Below are 27,886 nucleotides of genomic sequence, written 5' to 3'. Positions count from 1 at the left end.
GCATTTGATTTGTTTCTAATCTTTTGTTAATAATAATAATATAATGAATAACCTCATGCATTCATAATTTAGCATTATGTACAAGTGTATCTGTATGATAAATTCTAGAACTGGTGTTGGTAGGTCAAAGAATACATGCATTTGTAATCTTGTTATTGTGAAATTGTCCACCACAAGGGTATGGTTCAGAGCAGAGACTAAAGACTGATAACCCATTGGTTAGCAATGTCATGGTTTTACAAAATTAATTGTTAATTTTTATACTGAGGGGGATGTGAAGCAACTCATACTCTGTTGATGGGAGTGTAACTGAGTACAACCATCTCAGAAAGCAGTTTAGCAGTTTCATATAAAACTAAACACATGCCTATGCTATTTTATCAGTTAGGGTTCGATTAGAGAAGAAGAAAGGATTTGTTACAGGACTTCGACTTCACGTAACTTTTAAATATGCCCCATAAGGCTGTTGTTTTGCATCTTATATTGGATCTTCAAGTCCACAGCTCAGGCGGTTGGGAAGGAAAGATGGATATAAAATAGAGGAGAGCAAGGACAAGTCAGAACCCATGGGTACAAGCTGGAACCCTGGAGGACAAATTGGAACTCACGTCAGTTCCCACTGCCTCCAAACTTGATTATGTGGGTATCCTGTCAGAGATGGTGCCCTTTCTCATCTGGCTCAGGAGTCAGAGAAGCTGAAGAAGGATCCAGGGAAAGGTGAGACATTTGCAGACCTGGCTGCTAACCCATCTCAGTGAGATGAGCCAGCAGATCAGTAACAAAGTGCATAGGCTACAAAGCTCCTGCCTAGAGCTTGCAAGTGTAAAAAACAATATAGTCACTACTTTTCTTTCACCCAAATCTCATGCAAAAATGTCTATTGTGGCTCACCCTAATTGGAAACATATATGGAAGAGAATTCTGGGAAATGTAGTTCACCCTAGCTGAGCTGACACATTATAAAGCCACCATGGCTGTGTTCCAGCAATTCCATTTAATTCTCAGTATAAACTCAAGAGAAATGCATCCATATGTTTACCAAGACATGTACTAGAATATACAATACAATAAACAGTAATCTCCCCTTATCCACAGGGGATACATTCTAAGACCCCCAGTGGATGCCTGAAACCACGGATATTTCTGAACCTTATATATACTATGTTTTTTCCTACACATACATAGCTATGATAAAGTTTAATTTATAAATTAGGCACAGATTGTATAATGTGTGATTGCATAATTTATAAATTAGTAACAGATTGACAATAACTAATAATAAAATAGAACAATTTTAACAATATACTGTAATAAATGTAATGTGCATGTAGCCTCTTTCTTTCTGATAACCAATCTGATAACAGAGATGGCTACTAAGTGACTAGTATATACAGTGTGGATTTATATAACCAGCGAAAAGGAGAGGACAATGCAAGATTTCTTCATGCTACTCTAAATGGTGCACTCTTTAAAACTTATGAATAGTTTATTTCCGGAATTTTCCATTTAATAGTTTGGGACCGTGGTTGATGGCAGGTAACTGAAACCATGGAAAGCAAAATCACAGATAGGGGGAAGACTACTGTAGCACCAGGCAGTCCAGAGTTAGCAGCTAGTCTGTTTGAAAGAGCCAGAGATGGTTTTGAGGAGTTGGCTAAAAAGACACACAAAAAGGCAGGCCTTAATCTGGTCTTGAAGGGGAGGGTGAGTTTTGCCCATAAGAGAAGAGTTAAAAAAGTGAGAAGGTAGCATAAGGAGGGTATCATGAAATCAAATGTCTGCACAGACAAAGGAAGTAAAATTAATGTGAGAAAATAGGGATTGGTGGGGACTATGGCAAATTGATGTGCCAGACTTTGGTGCCAGGCTGGAATGCCAGGATGGAAGGTGAGTCCATGTTGTTGGATGTTCTAATATTTGAAAAGAGGAATAAGAAGAGGAAGAGGGGATAGAGGGAAAAGAGGAAGAGGGAGGGGAAGAAGAGGAGGAGGAAGAAAAAGAATTAGAATTTTTAAAAATCCATACGGGCTAAACAAAATACAGCTGCAGCCTACTTTGGGCACACTGACAACTTTAGACCTTGAAGAATGGAATAGACGTGGGAATACAATTGGAGGGGTAGCATAGCAGGGAGCATGGAACGGTGGGGTTGGGTAGTGAGATAGCATCTGGCAGGAGCTGATAGGCTGGGATCAGAATGCGGAAATCTCCCAATGCCTGCGCTGGAGGACAGCATCTCAAACACCAGAGTGCGCATATATCACCCAAAATACTGCTTAAAAGTTTGTGAGGCTCTGCTGGAGACAGTAGCAGAGCATGGAGCGCTTTGGAGCAAGGGAGGAAACGATGGAAACAATAGCTTAGGAAAATTAATTTGCCAACAGTGTGCAGACCAGAGACGGATCCAGCGGAGGGCAGAAGCCTTGAGGGCTCCCCAAAGGCAGCGACCTCGATCCTCCTGAAAGGAAGCTGGCCCTCAGCCGCTCCTTTCATCCATACCCTTGTTAAGTTGGAAGGAGGGAGCTGCGTACTCTGGATGGTTCCCGCGGGTACTTTAGGGACTGTCCCGGCCAACGAAATGGGGCGGGGTGGTGGTGGTGGTGGTGTGTGTGTTGTTCAAGGATCTGCAGGAAGGGCTACTTCTAGAACCTCTAAAGACCCGAGGGCCACGCCTCTCGCTCCTCTGGCTCAGCGTTGGCGCCCACGCTCCCCCTCACCCCCGCTCCCCGGCGCTGTGCCGGGCGCATCCTGCTGCCATAGCGACCGCCTCCATGGAGACCGGGAGCAGAGGCTGCAGTCTCCGGGGCGCCTGCACAGGTTCTCCCAACCCCTTCCCCACGTTCCTTCTTTGTACTGATGTTTATCCTGGCCCGCAGGACGCGTTTCAGGTCCGCGCTGGAGCGCTTCCTCCGAGGCAAGGGGATGGGATGGTAGGGGAAGAGGCTGAAACCCGGGGGTTGCAGAGCGGATTCTGAACAGGATCTAGTGATGCGTGTATCGACTGCCAATGAGGGCTCTGAAGAGACTTTCAGGTGCCTCACCTAGCCCTGAGCCCCTCCTTACGACCGCTCACCCTAGGGGCAGGGCCTAGGGGAGGCCCTTTTCAAATTGAGGCCAAGGAGGGAGGGGTAAACTCCACAGCTGAGGATGGGATGCAGGCGTGGCCTACTCGAGCCCCTTCTCTTTCCCGCTCTCCCTTCTGCCCCATGCTGGCCCCTGACGCCGTCCAGCCGCTTGCCCTCACCGCGATAAATCCCGCGGCCCAGGGTAAGCCAGGTCTCGCATGGCGCAACCGCAGAGCCCTCTGCACGTGACGCAGTGGCGCAAAGCCTGTTGGCGGTTCTCTGGCGCCCGCTTATTGGTCCGAAGCATCCTCGCCCCACCCCTTCAGTCGACCAATGGGCGGAGACGGGGGGCGTGCCCGTGAAGCGGGCGGCGGCCGAGCGGGGTTCTCCCCGCGTGTTGGGTGTTGAGACCCCGGCTGCCACTGCGACCGCCACCGCTGCAGCTGCGGTCGTCCCGGCTTGGCCCCAGGGTGAGCCCCGCGCGGTGAGACTGCTCCTCCTCCCGTCACCTCCCGATTCCTCCTTGCTCGCGGAGATCCCCTTCTCTGCTGAGCCTCTGTCCCAGAGAGTCGGTGAATGAGACCCCATCCGTCTTGGCGAGGTGCGGGGGTGGTGCTCCGCTGTCCGGGCGGAGCCCGGGAGGTCTCCCTGGCATCTGAGCTAGGGAGATGTCAGGCCCCGGGGACGTGGGTGACCGTTAGCTGTAGTAGCTGGGGTGTTTTCCGCGGGGCACTGTCGGGGGCACGTGTGACACTGTGGGGGGGGGCGTAATGGGGTCAGGGCCGTCAGCATCCGCCCTCCACCACTATTGTTACCGCCTCGCTGTGTGACCTTGGATGAGTAGCCCCTTTGGGCTTCGCGTGCCTCGGCACCCTTTGGGAGGAAGGCAGTGATGTCGGGGACTGCGGGCTTTGAAGACTCTGCGTCAACAGAGGTGAGGATGGGGAGGGCACAGGATTATCTCTGAGGGACTGAGCCAACAACGCCTCATAGCCTGGGAGGGGTGTGATGGGGAGGGTTGTTTAGCTACATCTCTTCTCGGAAAGGATGAGAATGGCGGGGAGGCGGGGCGGGGGCGCCACACCCACAGGGATAGAGGCGCGAGGGGATAGGGGTGCTACACCCGGGGCCCTGGTGCGTCTGGGAACTTGGCCTGCACCTCCCAGTTGTCACGCTGCAGGAGGGATTCATTCGATTTAGGTTCCGGACCAGTGTACTTTTTAGTGAGCAAGGGTCCTGCTGGACTGAGAAAGAAGATACTGGGTCGTCTTTCTTATTGAATTTTGGCATTGGGAAGTGAGGATAGGCGTTTCCCTTCCTTGGGAACTGAAAAGGTCAGGGGCAGCTGACGCCCTCTGGACCCTGCCTGGCCTCTACTTGTTGGGACCATCAGGTCACAGGCCCAGAACAGGGCCTGGGTAGGACAGGCGGTCTGGAGGATAGAGCAGTCTAAGTTCCTTCTAGCTAAGAGTTTGGAGTGGGGTTTTGTGGGGAGGTAATTCTGGAAAGAGGAGGGCAGCACTTCTTGGGGAGACAAGAGGGTGTATATGATGAGGGGTCCCTTTCCCAATTCACCCCTGCTTCACCCATTTGTGAGAGACAGAACACACATACTTATCTTTGTACCTTTGGCCTGCTAGAGGGAGGAGGAAATGGAGTCACAGACAGACTGAGCTGATGTAAAACTGCCACAGCCACACCTGACCTCCAGTCTTGTTTGTGTGTCCAGTCCTATATCAGGTTCTGGAGTCAGCAGAACATTGTGACCTCAGTGGGCATTCTTTTTACAAGCTTGAGCCTTAATGAAAGTTTAGACAGTGCTTCTGATAGACTGAGTGCTTAAACCAGGACTGAGCCCAGGGCTAGGGGTGTGGGGAGAGTGGAGAGCTGTGGAGTTCCTAAATCCTGGAACAGGTTGAGAATGGGGATTGAGGAATGAATGAGAAATGAGGCCCCAAGAGTTTGCGGACATGCCTACATGTCACAAAGCAGAGGACAAGCTGAGGCTGACCCCTTTGATGCCTGGGATTTAGGGGCTGCAGAGAGGTGGTGTGTGTGGCGGGGAGCTGTGGGGAAGAGGGAAAGAAGGTGGCAGGTCCTGGAGCTCCACTTGCCAGGGACAAATTGTCTTTGCCCTTCCCCTTTCCCTTTCCTCCAATCTGGAGCTTTGGGCTCCAGCATAGGACAGCCTGGAGTAGCAGCTAGCACCCTGAGCAAGCAGGAGTCTAGGGGGTTGAGAACTGTGGGTTCTTATGTAATTGTCCATCTGTCCATCTCTGTCTGTCCACTTGTCATGACTCTGGGCCTGTTCTTCATACCAGAGATTTCCAGTGGGCCTGGCTGAGCCCTGCCCTGGGTAGGGTAACCCCAAAGCAGCCATTTTCTCTAAAGCTGAGCTGGCAGCTCTGTGTCCCCCAGAGAGAAGGTTCCCCCAATATCCGTGAATGTAATTTGAGAGCCAGAGAAGCTCTTGCAACCCTTGTTCCAGCTTTCAGGCCTTCCTCATTCTGTGACTTGTCCATGGTACCACCCTTGACCTGTTGATAGCCCATCTAAGAGGGGAGAGTGTTTTTTGTTTTGTTTTGTTTTGTTTTGTTTTGCTGGATGTACACTTTTCAAATCTGCCTTGTGAGTCTCTCTGGATGTGGAGGACAGCAAGCTCCCATTAGTCTGCTCTCTGGAAATCCCTGGGGACCTGGCTGACCTGAGAGTGGGGGAGGGGGAAGGCAGAAGAAGGGAAGGAGGAGGGAGGCCCCTTCAACCCTTGAGCTGTATTCTAAGAAGGCTAAAGTCCCTGGGGCCCACCCTGCCGGCCATTCCTGGCTGTTCCAGGATTGGCCTGAAGTGCCTTTCCACTAGTGCTGCCCTGAAAATGCCGTTGCTTCCGAAACCAGGCCTTTGGGAGTTTGCTCTTTGCAAAGGTAGGGGTGGAGTGAGGAGCATTGTCACAGCTTCAGGCACCAACTGCACCAAACCCTCTGAGGAAGAGGCCACTGCTTTCCACAGATAAGGAAACTGAGGCACAGAGATATGAAGTAACTTTCTTGTGCAGCATGAATTTGAACCAGGACTACTGGGCTCCTGACCATGTCCCTGCTGGCTCTGGAGGGCTGTGCAGCTTGGGCCACACTCAGAACTTGGCTGGCACAGGAGGCAGCCTGGGGTTTCGAGGGGGTCTAGTGGTTTCCTGTGGACACCGCTGTAGCAGGAGACTTGACATCCTCTCCTTCTGATTCTGATGAGGAATTGTGTGGATGAGAATCTGGCTTCCAGGGGAGAGTGACTGATAGGGCTTTCTGCTGCAAGAAAAGAAGCTTGCTTTTTCTAGCCTCCTCTGGGCCGCTGAAGTCACTTCTCTCTCCCTCTGCTTGCTCTGTCCTGAGCTCTGGGCAGCGCATGAGATATAGGTCCTGCCCTTGAGCTTTCCATCTCAAGGCTAGCAGAGGCAGGTCACCAGCTGCCTGTGGCAAGGCTAGAAGAATGCCTAGTGGGAGGCCACACTCTGAGATGGGGGAGGGGTGTGCTCTCCCCGGTAGACGTTGGCTAAGGGTTGGGTGGGGCTTTCCTCTTCCTGAGAGCATCCGGTAAGAGAAGGAGAGTCACTCTCACGAGTGTCTAGGGGGCCCAGCCAAAGCCTGTGCTTGGGCTCCCCTTAATTTTGTCATTCATTCATTTAACAAATATGGACTGAACAGAGGTGCTCCCTGCCAGGTGCTAGGCTGGGTGCTGGGGACACAGGGTTTGGCAAAAACAGTCATTGCTCTTGTAAGGTGGGGATCATAGATATCAAATGATCCCAGAAATGAGAAAGGGGATCCTCTTTAAAGATTTTTCAGGCCTGTGCTGGGATGGGCAGGGATAGGGTGCAGTTGTGCTACCCTAAGAAAAGTTCTTGGGCTGAAACCAAGGTGTGGATGAGGGAACAGGATTTTTCTGGGCAGAGGGGATGGCCTAGGTGAGGGCAGGAAGGCAACAGGCAGTGGGTTTTGGGGGAATACAGGGAGGAGCCCTGCATGTACTGGATCAGGGTGTTTTGTGAAGAGTCCCCAGAAGCCTTTGCTCATTAGCCTTTGGTTAAGAGTTTCACCTGGGCCTCCAGGAAGTGTCCTGGGAGATGGGGGTAACTTGTGGACATTGGGTAGACATTCTCCCATGGCTGCAGACACGTGCCTGGAGCAGCCTCTTCAAAAGGCGAGAAGAGTACCTGGTACCCTTGTGTTTGGCCATTTTTTTCACATGCTCTGAGTCCACAGCTTTAGAGGATGGCTGGAGTGGGTGGGGGTGGGGGCAGGGCTCTCTTTAAAGGCCAGGCTCCCTGGGGACAAGCCAAGCATCCCAGGGCTAAGGGGCTGCCCTTCTGCGGTTGACCCCAGAGTGGCTCTGGTCAGAGATGAGTGGGGGCATAGTTCCCCTCCGTGCACCTTGGGCTGGATGGGGCCTGAGAGTTAGCCTCCAATGGAAGTGGGTGGAGAGTTGGGGGGTGCGGTGGGAGTATGCTGGCCTGGGGCTGTTCCTGCCCTGGCTGCTTCTGCATTCCTGAGACCCAAGCCTTGCCTTTCCCTGCACCTCCTTACTCCTCTTTCTACCAGGGGGCTCCTGGCACCCAAGCTGATCACCCTGCCCATGAGGAAGGGCTTGGGCCTGGGTGGGCTTCTCCCACTAGGAGTGGGGAGGGAGGTGAGTCCTGCTCCCAGGGCAGCTCAGTTCCCAGGGCAGCTCAGCATCCAAGAGACCTTGGGGTCATGTCCCCCAATGGCCTAGCCCCTCACTATGGAGCCACCATCCTGTGGTTTCTCTTCCTGGACTAGCCGAGGTCATTCATGGGTCACTCATCTCTAATACTTCAGTGTGTATGTCCGAAAAATAGGACATACTTTTTTACAGAATATAATTTCATCATCTCACCAAACAAGATCAGCTCTTATTTCTTAATGTTATTTAAGATCCAGTCCCATTTACATTTCCCAGTTATCTCCCAAATGTATTTTTTATGGGTAGTTAGAAACCCCTTACCCCATTTATTTTTCTTCTTGCAACGGGTGTAGTGGAAAAAACCAGGTCACTTGTCCCATAGAGTATCCTTCCTTCTTGGTCTCATTATGTGTTAATCTAGAACAGGGTTGGCAAACTTTTTCTGTGAAGGGCCAGATAGTAAATATTTTAGACTTTGCAGGCTGTGTGGTCTCTGGCAACTACTCAAACTTGTTTTGCTTTAGTGCAAAAGCGGTTTTAAATAACATGTAAACAAACGGGTGCTGTTGTGTTCCAATAAAACTTTACAAAAAACAGGCAGCAGCCCCACAGTCTGTTTTTTTTGCTCATCCCCTATCTAAAATAACCTCCCCTTTCTTTTTCTTCCTGCGGTTTGGAAAAAAAAATAAAACAGGTCAGTTGTCCTTCAGAATATCCTGCCATCTGGGTTTGTCTCATTGCTTTCTCATGAAGTCATTTAAGTTGTTCCACTAACATCTGTGTTTTCAGTAAACTGGAAGTTGGAGTTAGGGGCTTGATTAGATCCAGGTTAGATACTTTGGGCAGGTGCAGTGCCCTTGTCAGTGGTACTGTGACTTGGTGCTGCCTCACATCAAGGAGGCATCAATCAGTGTGTCAGTTTCCACTGTGAGGGGCGATTGACCCATGTATGACTGGATGATGTCACACCCCTCCATTGCAAACTTGTGTCATTCCCCTTAACCTTAGGTCATCTGTTGGTGTCACTGGGCATCTGTCTGTGACCATCCACTTCTGTCAGCCTTTCCTTCCTGGTTCAGCATCCACTGACTCATTGCCTCCATCCAGCATTTGTTTCTTTGGGGGTTGCAGTATTACTTGGCATTTGGTCATTCTTTTGTTATTTAATAGTGAGAATTCTTCTGTAAAGAAGAGCTTTCTTTTTGACCACCAGAGCAATTTCATTACAGAAAAGGCCTTGAGACAGGCTGCATTATTTCTATTATTGCCAATTTTCAGAGTAGAGTTAGGGCATTGCTACCGTCAGTGGTGACAAATGAGGGTTTGGGTTTGTTTTGCTTTCTTTTTTTCTAATCTCTGTGAATGCTCCAATTTTATGTATTCCATCTGTTTTCATCAGTTGCACTCATTATTCTTTTTGATACTGAGATGGTCCCAGCTCAGCCCATTGGGCACCAGCTCACATAGGCTTCCTGGGGGTGTTTCCCTCTGCCCCTGCCCTGAGGCTGCCTGCTCTTGGGGAGCTGAGCTGGGGAGGCAACCCACTCCACAGGTATCTGTTCTGTATATGGCCCTGACCAATCACTTGGAAGGAAAGCTCCAAAGATGTGTTATCTTACGTGGGGCCCATTCTTGCTTCCCTCTAAGCATACTGTTGACTCTGACCTGGACCAAGCTGTACTGGGTGTGTGACCTTAATAATTTGGCCTCTGGCTGTAGGAGGGTATAGCCCTTTGGGGTCACTAGCTCCAGAATTGGTTCCTGGAAAGTGCCAAAGAAGTCCCCTCCTTTTTAGACCGCCCTTCCCACCAGCCTCAGGTGGGCCAGGCATATGAGTCCTGTGCTGGCACTTTGGCACCCAGAAGCTGCAGCTCAGCGCATGCTGGCCAGGCCCTGGGTCAGCAGGGTGTCAGGCAGGGGTGAGGGCTCTTGGCGAATGTGGGATGTAGGTGGAGGAGTGTGGGGTAGAAGCCCCCTGTGCTAGAGGCACCACTTGGGCTGCTGAGAGCAGCAAGGGTTTGAGTCCTTCCTAAAGGGAGATCTCTGCACTCGGGCCATGGGTGGCCCTGACCCATACCTTCCCCACTCCCCACCCTTCAGGCTCCTGCTGGTGTCCTTGGAGCATGGGAGGCTGCTGAGCTTGAGTGGCGTGGTCTGGCAGGAGCTGCGTGTCTCACCCTGTGGCAGGGAGGGTGTCCATGGCTGCATCCAACAAAGGTGAGTGCCTTCCTAGCCTGGCAGGGTTTCCAGGGTCTTCCGGCAGGCCCTGGTGGGGTGGGTGTTGTCACATGTGGGGCCTGCATTGGCTGTTTGTGTGTGGGTGGGTGTATCTGAATGTGAGTACAAATTACATCAATAATTGCACCAGTGTTTACATTAGGTCCTAGGGCATACTCAAGTCCTAGCAGGGAAACTGGGGGACCCCTGCTGGCTCCTTGGTGTGCTGCTCTATGGAGGTGTGTACCCTTGTGTGCCTGTATTCCAACCTCCTGTTCCACTTGGGGGGTTGGGGAGCGTGAGGGTCTTGGGTGAGCACTGAGATTGGCGACATGGGTAGAACCACAGCAGGCTGTAGAAAGGAATTTGAGTTTTATTCAGAGTCCGGAATGGCTCATAGAGGGTTTAAGGCAAGGGTGGTCCCGTGAGATTTGAGGGTTAGGTCTGGGGCATTCAGCAGGGAATGTGGAAGTGCCAGGCTGGCTCTCCTCGGCCTCCACTGAATGTCTAAGAACCCAGGCCAGAGCTAGCCCAGGCCCTCCCACCAAAAGGACTTTGAGCAGAGCTCTTAGGAGGCCTAGGGGCTATGGGGGGCAGAGAGGACTGGGGTCATGCTTTTGGCAAGATGGATGTCCCCCAGCCCAGGCTCTCAACCCAGCTCCTGATACTCTGCCTGTCTCAACCCCTGCCTCCTGGCTCTGGAGAACCTGACCTGGCTGGGGACAGCTAAGGGCCTTGTTTGTGAAAGGTTAAGCAGAGGAGGGGAGGGAGTCTCTGGGAGGGTTCCAGGAGGCTCCCCTGGGTTCTTCCATTTTTCCTGCCAGTGATCAGTGATGTTAAGGGCAGCTGCAACCTTTCCTAGGTGGGTGGGCTCAGTGTGGGTTTTGGCCCTCGTATGTTTTTCCCACCCCCAAGCAAGTCCCATAGAGCCCGTTCCTGTCCTTGCCCCCGCCCCCAACCCTTACCAGGTCAAGGTCATCAGGAGGTGCAGCAGGGGCCTCAGGCACAGAAGACAAAGTCGCAGAGATGGGGAGGGTGGTCCTGTGGAGGAGATCACTGGGCACAGATCTCGAGGCCTGTGCTGAGTTCTGTACCACGTGGCGCTGGGTGAGAGTCTGGAGGACTGTCTCTTTTTTATTCCCTCTAAGTGAGGGGTCATATTAGCCAATTCCTGACTCCTCCCAACACCCATTCTCAGAGTGGGTATTTCTTTGTGGGAGGATTGGGCCTCAAGCCTCATGATCCCCAGTGTCTAGTAGGATGTGGCCTAGCCTTGCAACGAGCCCAGCCTGTAGGTCCTCGGTGATGTCAAAGGCCCAAGGGGGAGTTGCCTGGGGATAGAGGAAGACTGATACCCTGGAACCCACTCCCACTCTCTTCCTAGGCAACAAGCCCAGAGTCCGGAATATCCGCTTTGCGGCAGGCCATGATGCAGAAGGCTCCCAGAGCCATGTCCACTTTGATGAGAAGCTGCATGACTCGGTGGTCATGGTCACCCAGGAGAGTGACAGCAGCTTTTTGGTCAAGGTATGTGCACATGTACCCCCAACATCAGCCTTACTTCCTCCACCCTCGGCCCACCTTCCCCCCCCTGCCGCCCCCGCCAGCTTCAGCCTTGTCTGGCTTCCTGGGACTATTTGTTCCATTTCTTCTAACCTGGCTGTATAAGCATATCTTTATCCCTCTCTGGGCCTTAGTTTCCCCATCTGTAAAGTGGAAGGTGGTGACATTACAATGAGATAAGTGCTTTTAGAATAGTACTCAGTAAGTAGAGCAGAGCCCAGTGGAGCCGATGTTATCCTCTGTTGTCATCAGCATCTCCCCAACAAATAGCAATGGAAGGTGGTTGTCAGGCTGGGGTTCCACAGGCCTGGGTTCATCTCAAGCTTCCTCTTCTCTGAAATTAAAAACAGTTCATACCCATAGAGTTGGCGCAAGAATGAAATGGAAGACTGTATGTATGTCACACAGGCATGAGGCTTATTGTGCTGATAACAAGGTGTGACTTTATTTACCTTCTTTGCCAAACCTCTGATTCACTCCCGAGTTTTCTGCTTGGTAAAGCATCCCTCTCTCCTGTTGGTCACACCTTATACAACCTCCAGTGTGACTTCTCCAGCTGCTGGGACACTGTCAGATCCTGCATTCTCTTGGGAGGGGCAGGAAGACATCTCTGGAGGGTATGGATTGGGGGAGACAGGAAGTGAGGCCCTCAGGTTGGACAATAAACTAGGGTTCCAGAGTTGAGCAAGAGTGCTGGGGTTGGGGGACAGTGCATCTGGTCCACTGAGACCACCCTGAGGGGGGCCCCAGATTCACTCCCATTTCTGCCCAATTCAAAATTCCTTGCCCTTTCTCCTACAGCTGACAACTTCTCTAAGGGAATAAACAGAATGAAGCAAAACTTTAAAAGCTCCCTCTCCCTTCCTCCCCATCGCAAAATCCATTCATGTCTATTAGAGAAAAATTGGAAGAGAAAACTAAAAAGAAATTTAAAAGTACCCATAATTATACTATCCAGAAATAACCATGGTTAGTATTTTGATATGTGTCATTCCAGCGTTTTTTTTAAGCTTTGTTTCCAAAAACAAAGAACTGGTATCACAGTGTAACACTTTTTTTGCTTGCTTCTGTTGTGAACCATCTCCTGCCTCTGTCAGTAAATAATTTTCCATAAGAGTTTACAACTTCCTGGTGTTCTACTATGTATATCATTAATTTAGTTGGTTCCCTCTTCCTAGTGTTACGGCTGTTTCTATTTTTTGCTGTTATAAATAGGGCAGTGATGAGTATTTTTTGCACATCTCTGAGTATTTCCCCTGGAAAATTCTGCAAGTGGTGCAGCAAAGTCACAGGGTCACTGTTGGCAGGTTCAGCCAGAAAGCTCTGTTCAGAGGTATGCACTCCACCTGCAGAGTGTAAGAGCCATAGGGACTGAGCTTTATCACGCAGCGACATCAACCTGATCCCATTGAAAGGCTCAGTGCAGCCAATCCCAACTGGCCCCCAGGGGTAGGGCCACCCAGCTCCTGAAACAAGCAAGAAAGTGTGCACATGAGCTGTGGGTACAGCATGCACCCTAGTCAGCCACCCTGGCTTATGACCCTTCACACAACTGGAGTTTCCAAGTATGGCACCTATCCCAGAAGGCATCAGTTGCCAAGCACTGTGTATGAACAACAGAAATTGCTTGGGCCGTTGGACACAGTGAGTAGGCAGGCAGGCAGGCATCCATGTTCAGAGGCCAGCAGGGCAGGCAGGAGCCTGAGTTCAATGGCTAGTGCCAGGACTGTGGGCCAGCTCTGGATGAACACAATTGGTCTAGTGTCTGTGTTTCTAATTCTATCCCATGCAATCTGTGTTGCCCTATGTCTCCACATGGGTGACTGGAGAACCATTGTCCCTCACCACTGGCCGTTGGCCCTGGGCAAGTGCTGGTAGTGGTAGGGACAGTTCATGGGAATTTTAAACCTCCCCTTCTAGGCAGTGCTGGTGCCTTGCTGTGTACAACTCATGGCAGGAGTGGCCAAGAGGTCTATAGCCAGTCATTTCCTGGCTTCCATATCCTAGTCTATAAAATGGGCCACCAAGGAGCTATAGGGCCTGTGAGACAGATGCTGAGGAGTATGCTGGCTGAGCCATGGAGGTGAGGTCCTCAGAAAGAGCCTGGAGCCACTGGGTTGGTGGTGTGGACCAGCTGGAGTAGTGGTGGAAATTAAGACCCCTGGGATCCCCAAAGAAGCAGATGCAGAGGCCTACAGGGTCATAGATGGCACGACCTGGGCAGGCCTTTGGAAAGGCCGTTAGGTGAAGGTGCCTCCTTCCCCAACCCTTCCTGCTGCAGGTTGGCTTCCTGAAGATCCTGCACAGGTATGAGATTACCTTCACTCTGCCCTCGGTGCACAAACTGAGCAAGGACATCCGAGAGGCACCTGTTCCCAGCCTGCACCTCAAGCTCCTCAGCATCATGCCTGTCCTGGAAGGTGCGTCCTCTGTTCAGGGTGCTGGATGCCTGACCTCCTCCAGCATGGCCTGGGCGTGAGTGGGAGTGAGAGCATGGGGTGCTCCCTTCTCCCCATTTAGACTGGATGAGCAGCTCAGCAGTTGGGGACATGATGCTTACAGTGTGGCAACCTGGCGGGTCTATGCCCCAGGCATCACTCCCTGGGCTCACACTGCTGGCCTATGTCTGCCTGTCGCCTGATAGTTTTCTCAGTGGGATGATGAGAGCCACTGAGGAACTGGCTCTGGACCTCCAGCCCTCCCTCTTTCCTGTCCCTCAAGAAAAACTGGGGCCTCGGGAACTCTAGGCAGCTAGCTCCCACCTAGAACCTACCATTCCTGGGCTTTGGGCTGGGGGTTGCTTCTTACTCTGCTAGTTTCAGCTCCCATGCCCTCCAGAGGCTGGGGTGTCCATTTCACCATGTATTGAAACCCCAGCTTCAGTTTCATGTCCCCCCACCTCCTCACGACCTTGCCCTTAAGTGGACTGAGCAAACCCCCTTAGGCATTTGCCTCTTGCCACCTGAGCTGCTTAAGGCCTGCCCTGCCCTTTCCCCATTACCCCCTCTTCCTGCCTGCCTTTTCGGGGAATCAGCAGGCCCCCTTCCTGGAAGCCTGAGTTGGACCCTTGGAGCCATAATGGGCGGCCCACAGGCCAGAGGCTTGTAGAGCTCACTGAAGAATGAGAAGTTTCCAAGGCCCCAGCCCTGGGGGTATGGGTCCTGGCCATCTTTGCTCCTTTGGAGGAGGAAGGCAGTCTTGGTGGTGGGTGAGGGCGAGTGAGTGCTAGGGCGTAGGGGTAAGAGGCCATGGAGGTGCTGATTGCCCGGACAGGTTACAGCATCAAGTGTGAGTACACAGCGCACAAGGAAGGCGTCCTCAAGGAAGAGATGCTGCTAGCCTGTGAAGCTGGTGCTGGCACCTGTGTGCGTGTGGTGGTGCAGGCACGAGTCATGGGTGAGAGCATGAGGCGCACATCTGGCTAGAGGAGGGAGGCACCCACTTGGCCAAAAAGGGGTTTCTGCCTTCCTTCAGTCTGAAAAAGGGATCCTTGCCCTGGCTGGGGTTCCCCACCTCCTTGGTGGGTGTTTTTCTCCCCACCCACTACTAGAGCCTGGAGGGAAAGGGGAGGGGTCCCCTTGGAGTGGGTGGGACCAGGGGTCCAGCCTAACATACTGATTTGTAGCCTGCCTTGCAGACCGGCACCATGGCACACCCATGCTCCTGGATGGTGTCAAGTGCGTGGGTGCCGAGCTAGAATACGACTCGGAACACAGCGACTGGCATGGCTTCGACTGAGGCCCACGCCCCAGCCCACCTCGGGGCCCCTCAGCCTTAATCTCCACCTCATCTCCCCAAATGCTGCGTGATGGTGTGGCTTCCTCATCCTTCCCCAGGGTGGGCGTGGGGCTAGAGTGTCCAGGGGCTTCCAAGCCAAGGCCTCTCCTACATCTCACCTCTGCCTTCATTAGTACCACCTCCCTGCCTCTTCTGCATCCTCCTCTTCCCAATTCCTCCTCTTCGTGTGCCTCAGTCTCCTGCCAGAAGAAATGGGTTGAGCCCCCAAGGAGGCTATCTGAGGGGGAAGAGGGAGGACCTGGGGTGGGTTCTTACCCCCCGCCCCCGCAAGCCATAGGATCTCTAGCCAGGGCCTGGGAGAGGAGGGGGCTGGCTCTGTGATGCCATTGTCCTCACTACTGCTGCTGCTTTCATTTTAGCCACCTCTGATGCCCCTTCCCTCTCCCACTGCTGTCCATGGTGAGTAGGAGGGAGGTGCAGTTCCCAGTCCCTACTCCCCCAGATGTGTGTTACTTGGTTTTTAATGACTGGTTGGGATAAATCCCTAAAGAAATAAACTTTCAGTTGGATACCAGAGACCAGCGGGATTTTTGTTCTCTAGGGCCCTGAGAACGCCCAATTCTTTGATGATAGGCAAAGGAACAGTTTTGGCTGAACTCATTCTTTTAGAAGGTAAGGGCACAACAAGGTATTATGGCACCTAGCCTATTATAGCACCTACAAAGACCTACAGGTGGTGGCATTTTAGGTTTGGGAATAGTTGCCAAGACAGTTTGGATGGGGAGGGGCCTTCCGCCCAGGCCAGAGAGAGATCTTATGAGTTCTGTTTGGGATGCTTGACAGGGAGACAGCAGCACCCACTACTGGTCAGTTCCTAGCCCCATGCACAGTTCCCAGGCCTCCTCCACTACACTACTGGGGTCCGCTTTTGTGAGATACAGCAGGCTGTGGCTTCACCTTGAACATTGTTTTATTGTCACCTTAGGCAGGTAGGGCTGTTGCATGTTGTGGGCAGGCATAAGGGCACGCTAAGTTGACAGGCAGCGCTGACACCAGTACTCAGTGTTCCTTTTGTCCTCCCTACTGCCCTGCCTTCTATGGCTGGGACAGGGTTTAAGTGGGTCATCTGGCATGAAGGAAAGCTAGCCCCACAGCATGCTACCCCCATAGCCCTCATAAGTGCCTTCACCCTGTACCCTCATTAGCCTACTACTGCCCTATCTACAATACGTGAGTGGTCAGCATCACACCCGGGGAGGTCCTGCTACCTCTGTCCCTCTTGTGTCAGCTTCTAGTCATTTTTCTGTGGTACAGGGCTGCTCTGTCTGGATGCCTGTGTGGGCCGAGCCCACAAGCGGTGCACTGAACCCTGCAAACCTCCTTCCTCCTACTGCCTGGGGGGCAGCCTTGTTTGGCATTTCCCTCCCTACTGTCTCCACCCTCCCCACCCCCAGCCCCAGCCCAGGCCAGGACCCAGTCTTCCGATGCATTCTGCCTTCAGAGTGACGTGTTCCCTGTGGGCGCACTTGACTCCAGCCCTTGGCAGGGCCCTTCCGCCTTACAATCAGCGGACTGGGGCCCAACCCCGAAGCCAGAGTCTCTGGATGTGTCCCCACCCACCCTCCTGCGACCTCATCTCCCCGGACAGGCAGACGGGGTAAAGGGCGCTGACAGAACAAAGACTTTAGTCCGCCCCCGCCGGCTCCCCAGAGCCCGTAACCATAAGGGGGCGGGGCCGGGCAGAGAGGGGCTGGCACCGCGCCTGCGCGCCCTCAATTGGAAAGAAAGTCAATGGCTGCGCGCACAGAGCGATTGGTGCTGACGTCGACGGCGGTGACTTTAATTTCGGTGTCGCCAAACTGCATGGCGGCGCGGATCTCGCGGCGGCCGGGGGGCGCGCCGGCAGCATCCGGGCTGCCGTCGGCGGGCGCGGGCTCGAGCTCAAGGCTGAGCGCGCCGCACTTGCGCACACCCGGGTCGGTGATGAAGCGCGCGTCCTCCGCGGCGCAGCAGTACAGGTTGATGAGCACGCGCCGCTGGCCTGGGCGCGCGGGGCAGTAGCTGCGCCGCACCTCCTCGCCCAGAGCTACCGACTGCTCTGCAGCCACGAAACGCTCAAAGACGTCGGTGCACCAGCGGCGGCCGTCACGGACCAGTAGCTTGTCTGGCGGATGGCGGCCAGCCACGAAGCGGTTGAGCACGCCCACACCGTAGGTGAGCGGCGAGCGGCGCACACGCACCACGCCTGGCGCCTGCCCAAACAGCACCGCGCCCTTGAGGATGGTGAGGCCCACGTCGTGCGGTACCACTACGCGCAGGCCGCGGGTACCCAGCGCCGCCTGCACCGCGTGCTGCAGCACTGCTGACTCGGCGAAGCCGCCCACCAGGAACAGCAGCTTTACGCCCTGCACCTCAGGCCGAGACAGCAGTGCCTCTGCGGAAAGGAGTGAAGGGGGGCAGTTAAGGAGAAGGAGGGAAGGAGAAGAGAGTGAGAGCATGAGCCCCTGAGGCCACCACTATGTGGCCACTGTCACCTCCCCTCTGCCTGTACCCTTCTGGCAATTAGAAAACAGCTATTTCAACTATAAAATGGTTCCCTGGTTCTAATGAAAAACACTGAGCACTTTGAGGGCTCCTGGCGATGCTCGCGGGCTCTGTCTCCCCAATACTACGCCCCTCCTCCCATGTGGAGGGCCCCAGAGAAGGATATGCATTTACACCTGTTAAATGCCTACTGCCTACTGCATGCAAGACGTGCTCGCTCTCTAGACACTTCAGCTCTTTTAAATCCCTGTGATAACAGTTTTGGAAACCCAATACTGTCATCCCATTTTATAAGTGGGGAAACAGAGGCACCAGAGGTTCGTTAATTTGGCAAGAGTACACATCATCCCTCCTAGCTCTTAATCCCCATTGCACTGAGTCCTCCAGGTGTTCCAAATGATTCTGGGACTCGGTTTCCAGGCACTAATAGGGGGAGTTATTCCCATATCTGGATGTATATGTGGAGGTGAGTGGCAGACTGAAGCTCAGGTGCTCACCTATATGCTGGATGATCCCACTAACCGTGGGCTGGAAGAGCTCGTTCATGGCCTCGCAAGACATCCTGAGCATCCCCTGTGAGGACCACTTCACGAAGTTCACGCTGTAGATGAAGGGGGCGTAGGCCCATGGATCAGGGTCCCGGGTCCTACTCCTGCTTCAGGCCTATGTGCCTGGGCACTGACCGAACGTTTTGTGATCCCAGCCCCACTTTTGCCACCTCCTGCTTCTGTTCCAGGCGTAAGGTCCAAGGAGAGAAGCCTCCCTTGCCTCCGGGCAGAGGAGCCAAGACCCATTGGCGGGGGTGGGGTGGTGTGTGTGTGTGTGTGTGTTTCGGAGTGCTGGGGAGGAGACAGACGTCGGCCCTTTCCCCAGGACCCATGATTTTCTTGTTCCAGTTGTGGTCCACGTATTACTCCTGCCGCCGCCATGCTCCTCCCTCTGCCGCCCAGGCAGGCCTGACTGGTGTGAGCGGCGGATTAGGCGGACCCCCTCTTCCCCCTTAGGCCCATCCCTCCCTTGTAAGGGCGGTTCCCATCCGCACACCCTGCTCGAGCCCGCGGTCCCCCGGCCCACCTGCTCCTGCGCAGGGCCGTCTCCACGTTGTGGCCTCGCTGCTTGCGGTAGAAGTCGATGAAGGAGAAGGGCAGCGAGATGTTGAGCGCCCCCGCACGGTGCGGAGCTGCCGTGCGTTTGCGGGCCTCGAAGGCGATGGTCAGATCCACCCAGGCTGCTGGCCGTTGCCTTTTAAAGGTGGCAATGAAGTCCTCGCCGAAGATGCGACCCAGAAGCTGCTCGAAAGCCAGGTCTACGCCCACCGCGCCATAGGGGCCGCCTGGGGTGGGACAGGGGGCGAAGGAGAATGTCAGTGCAGACCCCACCGCTAGGGGGCGTTAGCGGTCTGGGTACTAAGGACTCGGTACTCACCCGACGCCTTGTAAAGCTCCTTGAGGGTGCCATGTGGCTGCTCCAGCTGGTGCACTGTTAGGTCCACCGTGCCTCCCCCGCAGTCTGCCACCACGTAGCGGTCTCCTGTGGCGGCGAGTGTGGCCACACACTTGAAGCCTGCCTTGCACCCTCAGCCCTGTGTCCCCTCCCGACTCACCCAGCCTCTATCCCTGCCCCAGGTACCAAGTCCTGCGTGTCGGGGTGGGTGAGAGGCTTCAGGTGTTTAAACCTCAGGCCACTGGGTAAAGGCACAAGGTGTGTTGGGGGTGGGGGGCAGAAATGGTTCGGGGCTCTGTAATTCCATCTGCGTAGAATCCCTGGGAGGAGTGTGGGAACAGCAGATAGAGCAAAGAGCTGGTTTCCAGGGGCTGGAGCCAACTTCACGAATGTTCCCTCCCCCTCATCAGTATATGGTGTACCATAGGGCCCAAGACATTCCACCGTCTCTCTGTCCCCCCACCTGCTTGCATCTCTGCCCACAGCTCTCCGACCCCCGACTCCACCAGGAATGTGCGGCTGTGTCGAGACCTTCTCAGCTGCTCACGGGCTGGAGTTTGAGGGAGAGCAGGAAAGTGAGATTAGATGAAGGTGCCTCAGTTGCAACATTCAATCTCCATCTTCCCACCAAGGCCCTCCATGAACACGGGGAGCAGCCAGTGCTCTGGAAACTCTTGTTCCACTTCTAACTGGGAGAGGACAGTGCTAAACTCCAAAGGGTCCAGAGAAACCTGATGGGGTACTCCCAGATGCTGTAACCAACAGCTGTGGGGCAGTATTTCTGGAAGCAGAGCCTTCTCTTAATGCAGGAGGGTTTCAGGCCGTCACAAAATCTGGGTTAAGAGAGTTTGAAGCTGTGTGTGTCATGCGGGGGATCCAGAGTAGCTCAGGGCTTGGAACCTCTCCCTGTCATGGAGATGGTATTTGGGGGGCAGTGAACAAGGGTGATCATAGCTGTTTCAGTGCCCGGTCTTGGCAGCAGGAGTTTGGGGCTGATGTGTGGGGGGCAGCTGTTTCAGTGGCTGTTCAGGGCAGCAGTCCCCAACCTTTTTGGTATCCGGGACCAGTGCTCCTATGAGAATCTAATGCCTGATGATCTGAGGTGGAGCTGAGGCAGTGATGCTAGTGCTAGGGGGTGGCTGCAAATACAGATGAAGCTTCGCTAGCTTGCCCGCCACTCACTTCCTGCTGTGCGGCCCAGTAACTGACAGGCCATGGATCAGTACTGGTCTGCGGCCCGGGTGTTGGGGACCCCTGGTTTAGCTCCTGAAGACCTTCCCTTTTCCACTCAGAGTGGGGGCTGACTTCCTCCTTTGTCAGTACCCAAGCATTCCTCCCACCAGGGTAGGCTGTCTCCCCAGACCCTCAGACTCAGGGCTGGGCTAAGTCCTACCCTCCTCAGATTGGGCTCCCACAGGTCAGGACTGTGCCTCCTCCCTCAGACTGGGATGTTTCTGCTCTTTCTGATTGGGCTCCTCCAGGGGAGGGGGACCTCTTCTTCATGCTGGACGTGGCCGAGCTTCTGGTCTCAGTGACACTCTGACCCTCCAAGGGAAACTGCCTCCAAGCCCATCACTGGAGGTGGCTCACCTTGCCGGAAGCTTGAGTCGATTGAACGGCGTTCACCCAGGCGCCCACTGCCTGGGGCCCTGCTGCTCAGGTCCAGGAGCTGATGCAGACGCAGCTTGCGGCAGTAGACAGAGGCAGCCTCAGGCTCCAGGGCGATGAGTAGTTGCTCTGCATTCTCTCTAGACACCAGGCCGGCCTGGGGATGGGTGGTGGGCAAGGCCAGGAGCACCATGGGCTGTCACACTTAAGATGGCACCTGGGGCAGGCGACTGGGGCCTGTGGGGCTCCTACATCCTCCCCATCACACTCCACCTATGCTAGGCCTCTCAGGCCCTTCCATGCTGCACAAATTTGGAGCTGCCTCATAGCTACCCTATGACCAGAGTGGGGAGGGGTATGGCCACGGCCAAGGACACCATGGGATTACCCAGCAAGAAGAGACCCTAGACAGAGTGAAAACCTAGAACACCTGGGATTTGCCCCTCTGAGCTGCCCAAAGGGCAGGACTGGCCAGCTGGGCACTGGCTCAGGGTGTTAGTGAGACTCTAGCACTGTGTGTATGTGGGATAATGGACAGACATTAATCAGAGTAGATGGTAGGGGCATATTTTGGCTCATTGAACCCTCTTCCTCCACCAGGTTGGTGTTGGACAGCGGCCATAGGACTCCCCACTCCTAAAACTTCCTGGGGAATCTAATGTAGGAGGAAGGAAACTCTTAACAGTGATATTCCAGGCACCAAGACAGGCCAGTTGTGGGGAGAAAAATGCTTGAGATTTGTTACTTCCTGCATTAGGACAGGGAATCCCTGTGGCAAGTGCTTTATGGTTTTGTGGGATTCCCCAGATTCTGAGCAGGTAGGGGATGGGGATGGGTGGATATTGAGACTTCCTGCCCAAGGCCAGCCCTTCCTGAGCTGGCAGCCAAGGAAGTGTGGGAGGAAGCAGAGTTGGTAAACCAGCATGGGAGGGGCACTGTGGCTGGGGAATGGTATTTGTTCTGGCTGGGCACAGCCTTGCTTTCATCCCGGTCTCTGCAGAGGGATGCCCACTAGGCTCAGGGTTAGCTCCTTCCAGTGACAAGGGTAAGTATCTAAGGCATGCCTGGCCCATGAGCGAGTGTGCATAGGTTGGGGGCCCTCATATCTTCCAAGGGGTCTATAGGTAGGCCTGAGATCCCTTTTGTATGTCCTAGGGTGTCCCCCAAGGCCCTAGGGGCAGGAACAAGCAATGAGTCTTGCTCTGGAAAGCTGTGCCCCCCCTTATCCCCAGATCTCCACCGGAGGAGGGGTGCATTAGCTGTACCCACCCTTTCTCCAGAACTTTGGGCATCTCTTATGGTAGGAAAACCAGAAAACAGTGGCCTTGATCACCACCCTTCATAGATTCATAGTTCTGTTTCCTGAGCTCAAGAACTTAACAGTGCCTGGGGCTGTGGTAGTGGCAGAGTTCTTGAAAATACTGATGCTGGCAAAAGTGGATGTTCTTGGTGCCCTGTCCAGCTGGCAGTGTTGGCTACTACTGGCTCATAGCTGCCCCTTTCTCTGGAGAACTTCCCTTAGCTGAATGGGAACCACCTCGCTTACAGAGGTTCCTTCCACCCCTAGCAACCAGTTACACACCGATATAGATGTACAAAAAGCTGGCCCCTTTGCCTCACTATGGCCAACTACCGGGTACAATTCTCCTTCCAGAGCTCTCTATGGGATCAAGCTGAGGCTAGACTCCAGTTGAGAAATGCCCTTGCTCAGCTCTTTCTCCTGTTCTGCTTCCCTCACCTCCTTTCTACTGAGAGTCCTTCAATATAGACCAATGTACAAGAATCTCCATCTTGGACATAGTTCCATAGTGTAGCTGTTAGCACATGTGCTTTACACGCAGAAGGTCCTGGGTTCCCACCCCAGTGGAGCCATGGTCCATGGTCTATGGCCATGCCACCCTGAACAAGCCCGATGTCTGATCTCGGAAGCTAAGCAGGCTCGGGCCTGGTTAGTACTTGGATGGGAGACCACCTAGGAAGACCAGGTGCTGTATGCATAAATAATAATAAATAATAAAAAGAATCTCCATCTTGGGCTCTCCTTCTAGGAAACTTGACTTAAGGTGCTGGCTAAGCTGGCCTGGGCTGTGCCTCTTGTCCCTCAGCCCTCTGTTCCTGCAGGGCCACCCCTTCTCCTGGTGGCAGCAACCTTCCAAAATGCCCAGCAGCAGGGGGAGACCGGAGGTCTTTATATAATGGCTCTGTGGTACCAAGGTGGTGGGGTAAAAGAGGATATGGGGCCATCCCTGTGGCCCTGTGGAGCACTGTGTACTACTGTGCTTGCAGTCCTCACCAGGTAGGCAGCCTCCCGCATGAATTGCTTGGCTGGCTGTTTCCAGATGGCGGGCACCGTCAACACCCAGCATACAGTGTCCTTTCCTGGCAGCGATGGGCATTGCTCGCTCAGCTCCTGGAGCGGGAGGGAGCAGTGAGGGGAATGGCTGGCTTAGGTTAGGGGGTTGTCTTCAGCCCTCTGTGGGAGCTGGAGGAACTAATCAAGCCTCAGGAAGGGCTTCCCAGCGGAGCTGGAAATATCCCTAACACTTCCCCCCTCCACCAATACCTGTATAGCTCTAGTGCAGGCTCTACCAGACAGGAAGGCAGGGGACTGGAGAGGATGACCTCTGACCGTGGCTACCCATTAGATGGGCAGGGGATGGGTTCAGGGGAAAGGATGGGCCTTGGGGTCCGCTGATCCGTCTGCAGGGGTGGGGCTGCAGCGCACCTGAAGGGCATGCTCCTTGAAGAAGCGCAGGGCATGGGCGAACACCTCTAGGGCAGGCATTTTCTTCCCATTTACAGCCTCCAGCTGGGTCTTCAAGGTGAGATCCTGGCAGGACACAGGGCGACTCTGCAGGAAGCCATAGCTCTGCCCCATTTCCTGAAGACCATTTCCTGGTGCTTCCCCTCTTCGTCATTGTCTCCCTCTTCGTCAGTCTCCCTCTCGCTCTAATCTCACCCTAGTTCTGTCCCCCGCCTCTCCTCTAACCGTATCTTCACAGCTCGGCCCCGCTTCCAATCCGTCTTTTTTCCAAGCTCCGCCCCCTTAACCACACCTCCACCCGCCCCTCCTCACCTTTTAGCTTTGTCCACCATATTAACCCCGCCCCTTCTCCTCTAGGCCCCGCCTCCCTGGCTGGAGCGGGCCTTGAGCCAGAGTGTGACTCACAGTGGCGCTGTGGATCTTCATCTTGAACTTCTCGAAGTAGAGCCAGTCCCGCGCCTCCTCAGGGTCTAGGTCATGGTAGTAATCGCGGGCGGTGTAGCCAAAGCTGTGAAAGGCTCCCTCCGGGGTCAGCAGCAGGCAGGTGGGGGTCTTCTGGTGGGCAACACCTGGGTCCCCACCCTCCCATTTCCTGTGGTGACACAGGGCTATCAGCGGGGTCAGCAGCAACCCTCCCTTTGTGGAGTTGGGTGATGGCTCCTTACAGGCCACTTAGCCTTCCCTAGTCTCAGTCTTACCACCTGTAAAATGGGAATAATAATAGTACTTGCCTCGTAGGGTTCTTGTGAAGATGGTGCTTGGCATCCACTTAAATCGCCATCGATGCTGCTCTTGGGATCCTCCCTATCCTTGGGGCCATGGGATCCATCCAACATTCTCAGCTTCCAGTCCCATGAGGTATACTATTTGACCTCGCCTCTCTGCACCCTTAACATGCAGCAGCAAACCATCATTCATCCAATTCATCTGCCTAGGTCTGGCTTCCTAATATATCTCTCCAGCACCCTAGCAGAGGCTTTCTCCCATCCTGCTGGTTTGCTCTCCTCTAGGCTGTATTCCACAGCCAAGCTCCTTTAAGGCATTCATGACATTCCTATCTGACCCACCCTAGCAGCTAAACCCCTGTTGACTGCACCTCTAGCAGGTCCCAAAAAAACCTGAATGAGGTTCGAAACCTCCCAATCCACAGATACATCCAAACATCCACCCAGAACTCCCTGCCCAGTTCACTGGCCTGGCAAATCCTTCCTATCCCTCCTCTGTCTTCCTTGATGCCCTGACCCCTCTAAGCCAACTTCACCACTGCAGCCTTTTGGGGAAGGAACCGAGAATCCGGGCTGAAGGAACAGCATGTGCAAAGCTTAGAGATGTGACGATCAGGAGAACTAGCTGCAAGGTGGTTCAATATGAGCAGGAGAAAATACAGGAGTGGTTACAGTCGGCTAAGGGATAACATCAAATGCCATATTGGGATTCTATCTTGGTGGGTTTTAAGTCAGGGAGTGAAGAGGTATGACCACATTTGCCTTTAGAAAGGTCACTGGTCCCCATGCAACAGACTAGAGGGGAGGGAGGATGGGGAAGAGAAAACATCCAGGTAAGAGAGTGTGGGATTGGACTTAGGGGTGGTGGCCTTGAAATGGATGGGTACTCCAGAGATATTAGTGAGACAGAAATGACTGGACTTGGTGGCTGGTAGGGGTAGGGAGGGTTTGGGAAGAGGCCATGACGTCCCCTAGTAACTTCCTATAACAGTCACCTCCACAGGACAGAGATAGTGTCCCTTTATGTCTCCTCGGCCCCAGCATGGGGCCCAGCATGGCCTCAGCTGAGTGTGCTGACTCCTAGAGGGCTGTAAGTGCCCAGAGCTTTTGTGGCCTCATGTTGATGTAGAGGGAGCAGAGGAAAGGGAAGGACAGTCCAGGCTCACAGGGACTTGAGTCCAGGCTCAAGTCCCTGTATCTTTGGCACAGTGATCCTTCTGTCTGTCTCTCCACTCACCCTTCCATCTAGCCTCCTGGGCCCTGGGGAAACCCCCCGACCCCCAATCCCAATCTGGGTTGGGAGCTCTGGGGTCTCCTATAGTTCCACCTACTAGTTGTAGCCCCATTAAGATACATTCAAAGGATCAGGGTAAGGAGGCCTGGAGGGAGTGTTCAAAGAAATACTTTGTTCAAACAAAACTCAACAACATCAGAATGGATTTTTCTAACATCATTGTCATAACAACTGTGATTTGTCAGCTCAGTTAACCCTCTGACCCTTCGAGTCCTTGTTTTTCATTTGAGATGCTGGACCTAGGAATCTGCCTCATAGAAATCCCAACACAAATTTTCAAGGAAGGAGATTCGTTGCAGCACTTTTTGTAGGAGTGAAAAGTTAGGAAAAAAAAAAAAAACAAACTCCTAAAACTATCAGTAGAAAGATGGATAAATTATGACACATATGTACTACGGAATACTACGCAACTGTTAAAAGAAAGCGGCAGCTTTTTTGTACTGACATGGAACATCTACAAAATAATGTTGTGAGTTTAAAATAAGGCAAATTGTATACTTCATTTTTAATTAAAAAACCCATATGTATGCATATATGTTTGTGTTTGTGTGAAAGCACAGAAAGAGATTTGTGTATTTTGCTGTATGTTTGTTATATCTCAATAAAATTTTTAAAAATTAAGAACAGAGCCCAACATTTCCTGCAGAGGGCAGGGAGCTGCTTCGATTGAGGCTGGGGGCCCAGGCCTGTGGCCATCTTCCAACCTTTTGCCTCAGTGGGGAGCCCAGACTAGGGGTAGAAGGAGCTCTTAGGGTACCCCTCAGTGATAGTACTCTGGGACCAGGACCATTCCAGAGTGTTAGGACAACTGCCTTCCCCCACCATCTCCCAGCTCAGCTGCCCTCACCTCATCATGTGGATGGCCTCAGGGTCACTGGCAAAGCTGAAGGCATAACCACTGGAGGTGGTACCAAAGTCGATGGCCACTACCACAGAGAAGGAGGCCTGCTGGGGAGTTCGAGCCTCAGGCTTCTGCAAATATAAGATCTAGAGTCAGGAAGCAGCCCAGGGGACAGGCTGACTGCATGTGGAGGCCCCACTCCTCTTTTGACTGTGGCCCAGACCAGCCCTGGTCCACCCCCCCACCCACCTGCCTGCCTGGGCTTCCCTTCCTTCCCAGGCTTGAGCCCTGGAGATGTCGAATACCCCCACCCCCTCTCATACCATGTCACAGCCTGGGCCCAGCTGGGAGCAATTAGGCTCCTCTTGGCAGTTTCATTGCACATGGACTTGTGTATATTTGACCCTCTTGCCCTTTGTGGCCACAGTGACAAAACAAGACTGTCAGTCTGGGGGCAGAGAAGAGAGGCTCTATTCATGTGCCCAGTGGTCCCTGCCTTCTCTCAGGCCAGGCCTGGGCTCCCTGAAAACAAGGGGATACCCAGGCTGGATCACTAGGGTGAGGCCATCTTGGGTAGGGTGACCCAGGGAGCTAGTAGGAGGGTTATATTCTGGATACTTCAAGCTAATAATTTCCCAACTTTTGTATCAATGTGTCTCCTCTTCCCCAGATATCACTTGGATTCAGGTGGAGTTGTGGTTGACAGGAGGGGGAGCAACTCTGGGAGGCCCAGTGCTCTGAGCACTTTGAAAAACTACATGCTCGGAAGGACACCTGCCCCAGGCAGGCTAGCTGCAATGGCCCCTAGATGTCGTCCTGGAGGGGAGGTGTTTGGGCATTAGCATGTGGGACTTACCTCAGTAGAACTTACTCCTGTGGTCCAAGGTCACCTAAGGTTAATCTTTCTGCAGGGGGCATGACTGCAGTGTGCAGGGGCAGGAGGCATGATGGCACCCCTAGCCCAGCCTAGGCCCTGCCAGGGCTCTGCCAGAGGCTAAGCCTTGATCTCTGGAGTACCACCACCCTCCACACCACCCAGGCCACCCGCTACTCAGATCCCCACTCTGCACTTACTGGAGACTGTGAGGGTGTGAGAGGGGCAATGCCACAGCTTTCCTGGGTCCTTGGGGAGCCAGGTGGGCTGGGAACAGGTGATCGCTCTGGGCTGGAGCCTGCAAAGAAAGGTCAAGTCACTCTGGCACCATCAGGGTAGGGAGCCGGCAGCCGAGCCTCAGGCCTGGGAGGTTCTCCCATCAGTCCTTATTGGGCCAAGGCAAGGGGTGCCCTGCTGGGGAGGGGGACTGCGTGAGAGGGGAGGAAGGATGTGACTTGAGGTGGGGGCAACTGAGGCAGGGGCAGGCTGAGGGCTTATGATCAGTTAGTAGCGACCAT

General features: G+C 53.6%; 2 protein-coding genes and 1 pseudogene across 7 annotated transcripts in view; 2 read left to right on the top strand and 1 right to left on the bottom strand.

The window, feature by feature from the left end:
* The first annotated feature begins 3,390 nt into the window (after positions 1 to 3,390).
* CUNH20orf27 (chromosome unknown C20orf27 homolog) lies at positions 3,391 to 15,851 on the top strand. Of its 6 annotated transcripts, none has more exons than XM_023537202.1 (6): positions 3,391 to 3,535; positions 9,858 to 9,974; positions 11,359 to 11,501; positions 13,819 to 13,957; positions 14,811 to 14,933; positions 15,163 to 15,851. In XM_023537202.1, exons 2-6 carry the CDS (start codon positions 9,956 to 9,958, stop codon positions 15,273 to 15,275), a joined length of 537 nt encoding a protein of 178 aa, XP_023392970.1. In that variant the 5' UTR covers positions 3,391 to 3,535; positions 9,858 to 9,955; the 3' UTR covers positions 15,276 to 15,851. The 6 variants fall into 6 exon arrangements, with proteins under 6 accessions (XP_023392970.1, XP_023392972.1, XP_023392963.1 ...); XM_023537204.1 differs by having other exon boundaries at positions 3,403 to 3,549; XM_023537195.1 differs by having other exon boundaries at positions 3,406 to 3,637.
* A 934-nt stretch (positions 15,852 to 16,785) lies between these two features.
* HSPA12B (heat shock protein family A (Hsp70) member 12B) overlaps positions 16,786 to 27,886 on the bottom strand; it is a 28,701-nt gene continuing 17,600 nt past the window's right edge. Inside the window, exons 2-11 of the mRNA XM_011371040.2 lie at positions 26,501 to 26,640; positions 24,040 to 24,226; positions 23,596 to 23,700; positions 23,164 to 23,280; positions 20,853 to 21,027; positions 19,726 to 19,812; positions 19,245 to 19,349; positions 18,894 to 19,152; positions 18,317 to 18,420; positions 16,786 to 17,709 (exon numbers count right to left, since the gene is read on the bottom strand). Coding sequence (XP_011369342.1) covers positions 17,048 to 17,709; positions 18,317 to 18,420; positions 18,894 to 19,152; positions 19,245 to 19,349; positions 19,726 to 19,812; positions 20,853 to 21,027; positions 23,164 to 23,280; positions 23,596 to 23,700; positions 24,040 to 24,226; positions 26,501 to 26,640 — 1,941 coding nt within the window. The 3' untranslated portion in view covers positions 16,786 to 17,047. The remainder of the gene's footprint in view (positions 17,710 to 18,316; positions 18,421 to 18,893; positions 19,153 to 19,244; positions 19,350 to 19,725; positions 19,813 to 20,852; positions 21,028 to 23,163; positions 23,281 to 23,595; positions 23,701 to 24,039; positions 24,227 to 26,500; positions 26,641 to 27,886) is intronic.
* LOC111746776 lies at positions 22,752 to 22,867 on the top strand (annotated as a pseudogene).

This window comes from Pteropus vampyrus, unplaced genomic scaffold, assembly GCF_000151845.1.
Source record: "Pteropus vampyrus isolate Shadow unplaced genomic scaffold, Pvam_2.0 Scaffold7, whole genome shotgun sequence".
Lineage (NCBI taxonomy): Eukaryota > Metazoa > Chordata > Mammalia > Chiroptera > Pteropodidae > Pteropus > Pteropus vampyrus.
This window is presented reverse-complemented; position numbering and strand designations above follow the sequence as displayed.

What these genes read in the sequence shown, in the direction of transcription:
- CUNH20orf27 (XM_023537202.1), top strand. An exon ending in ACAGCAGCTTTTTGGTCAAG is followed by an intron (nt 11,502 to 13,818) that starts GTATGTGCACAT and finishes TTCCTGCTGCAG; the next exon opens with GTTGGCTTCCTGAAGATCCT. An exon ending in CATCATGCCTGTCCTGGAAG is followed by an intron (nt 13,958 to 14,810) that starts GTGCGTCCTCTG and finishes TTGCCCGGACAG; the next exon opens with GTTACAGCATCAAGTGTGAG.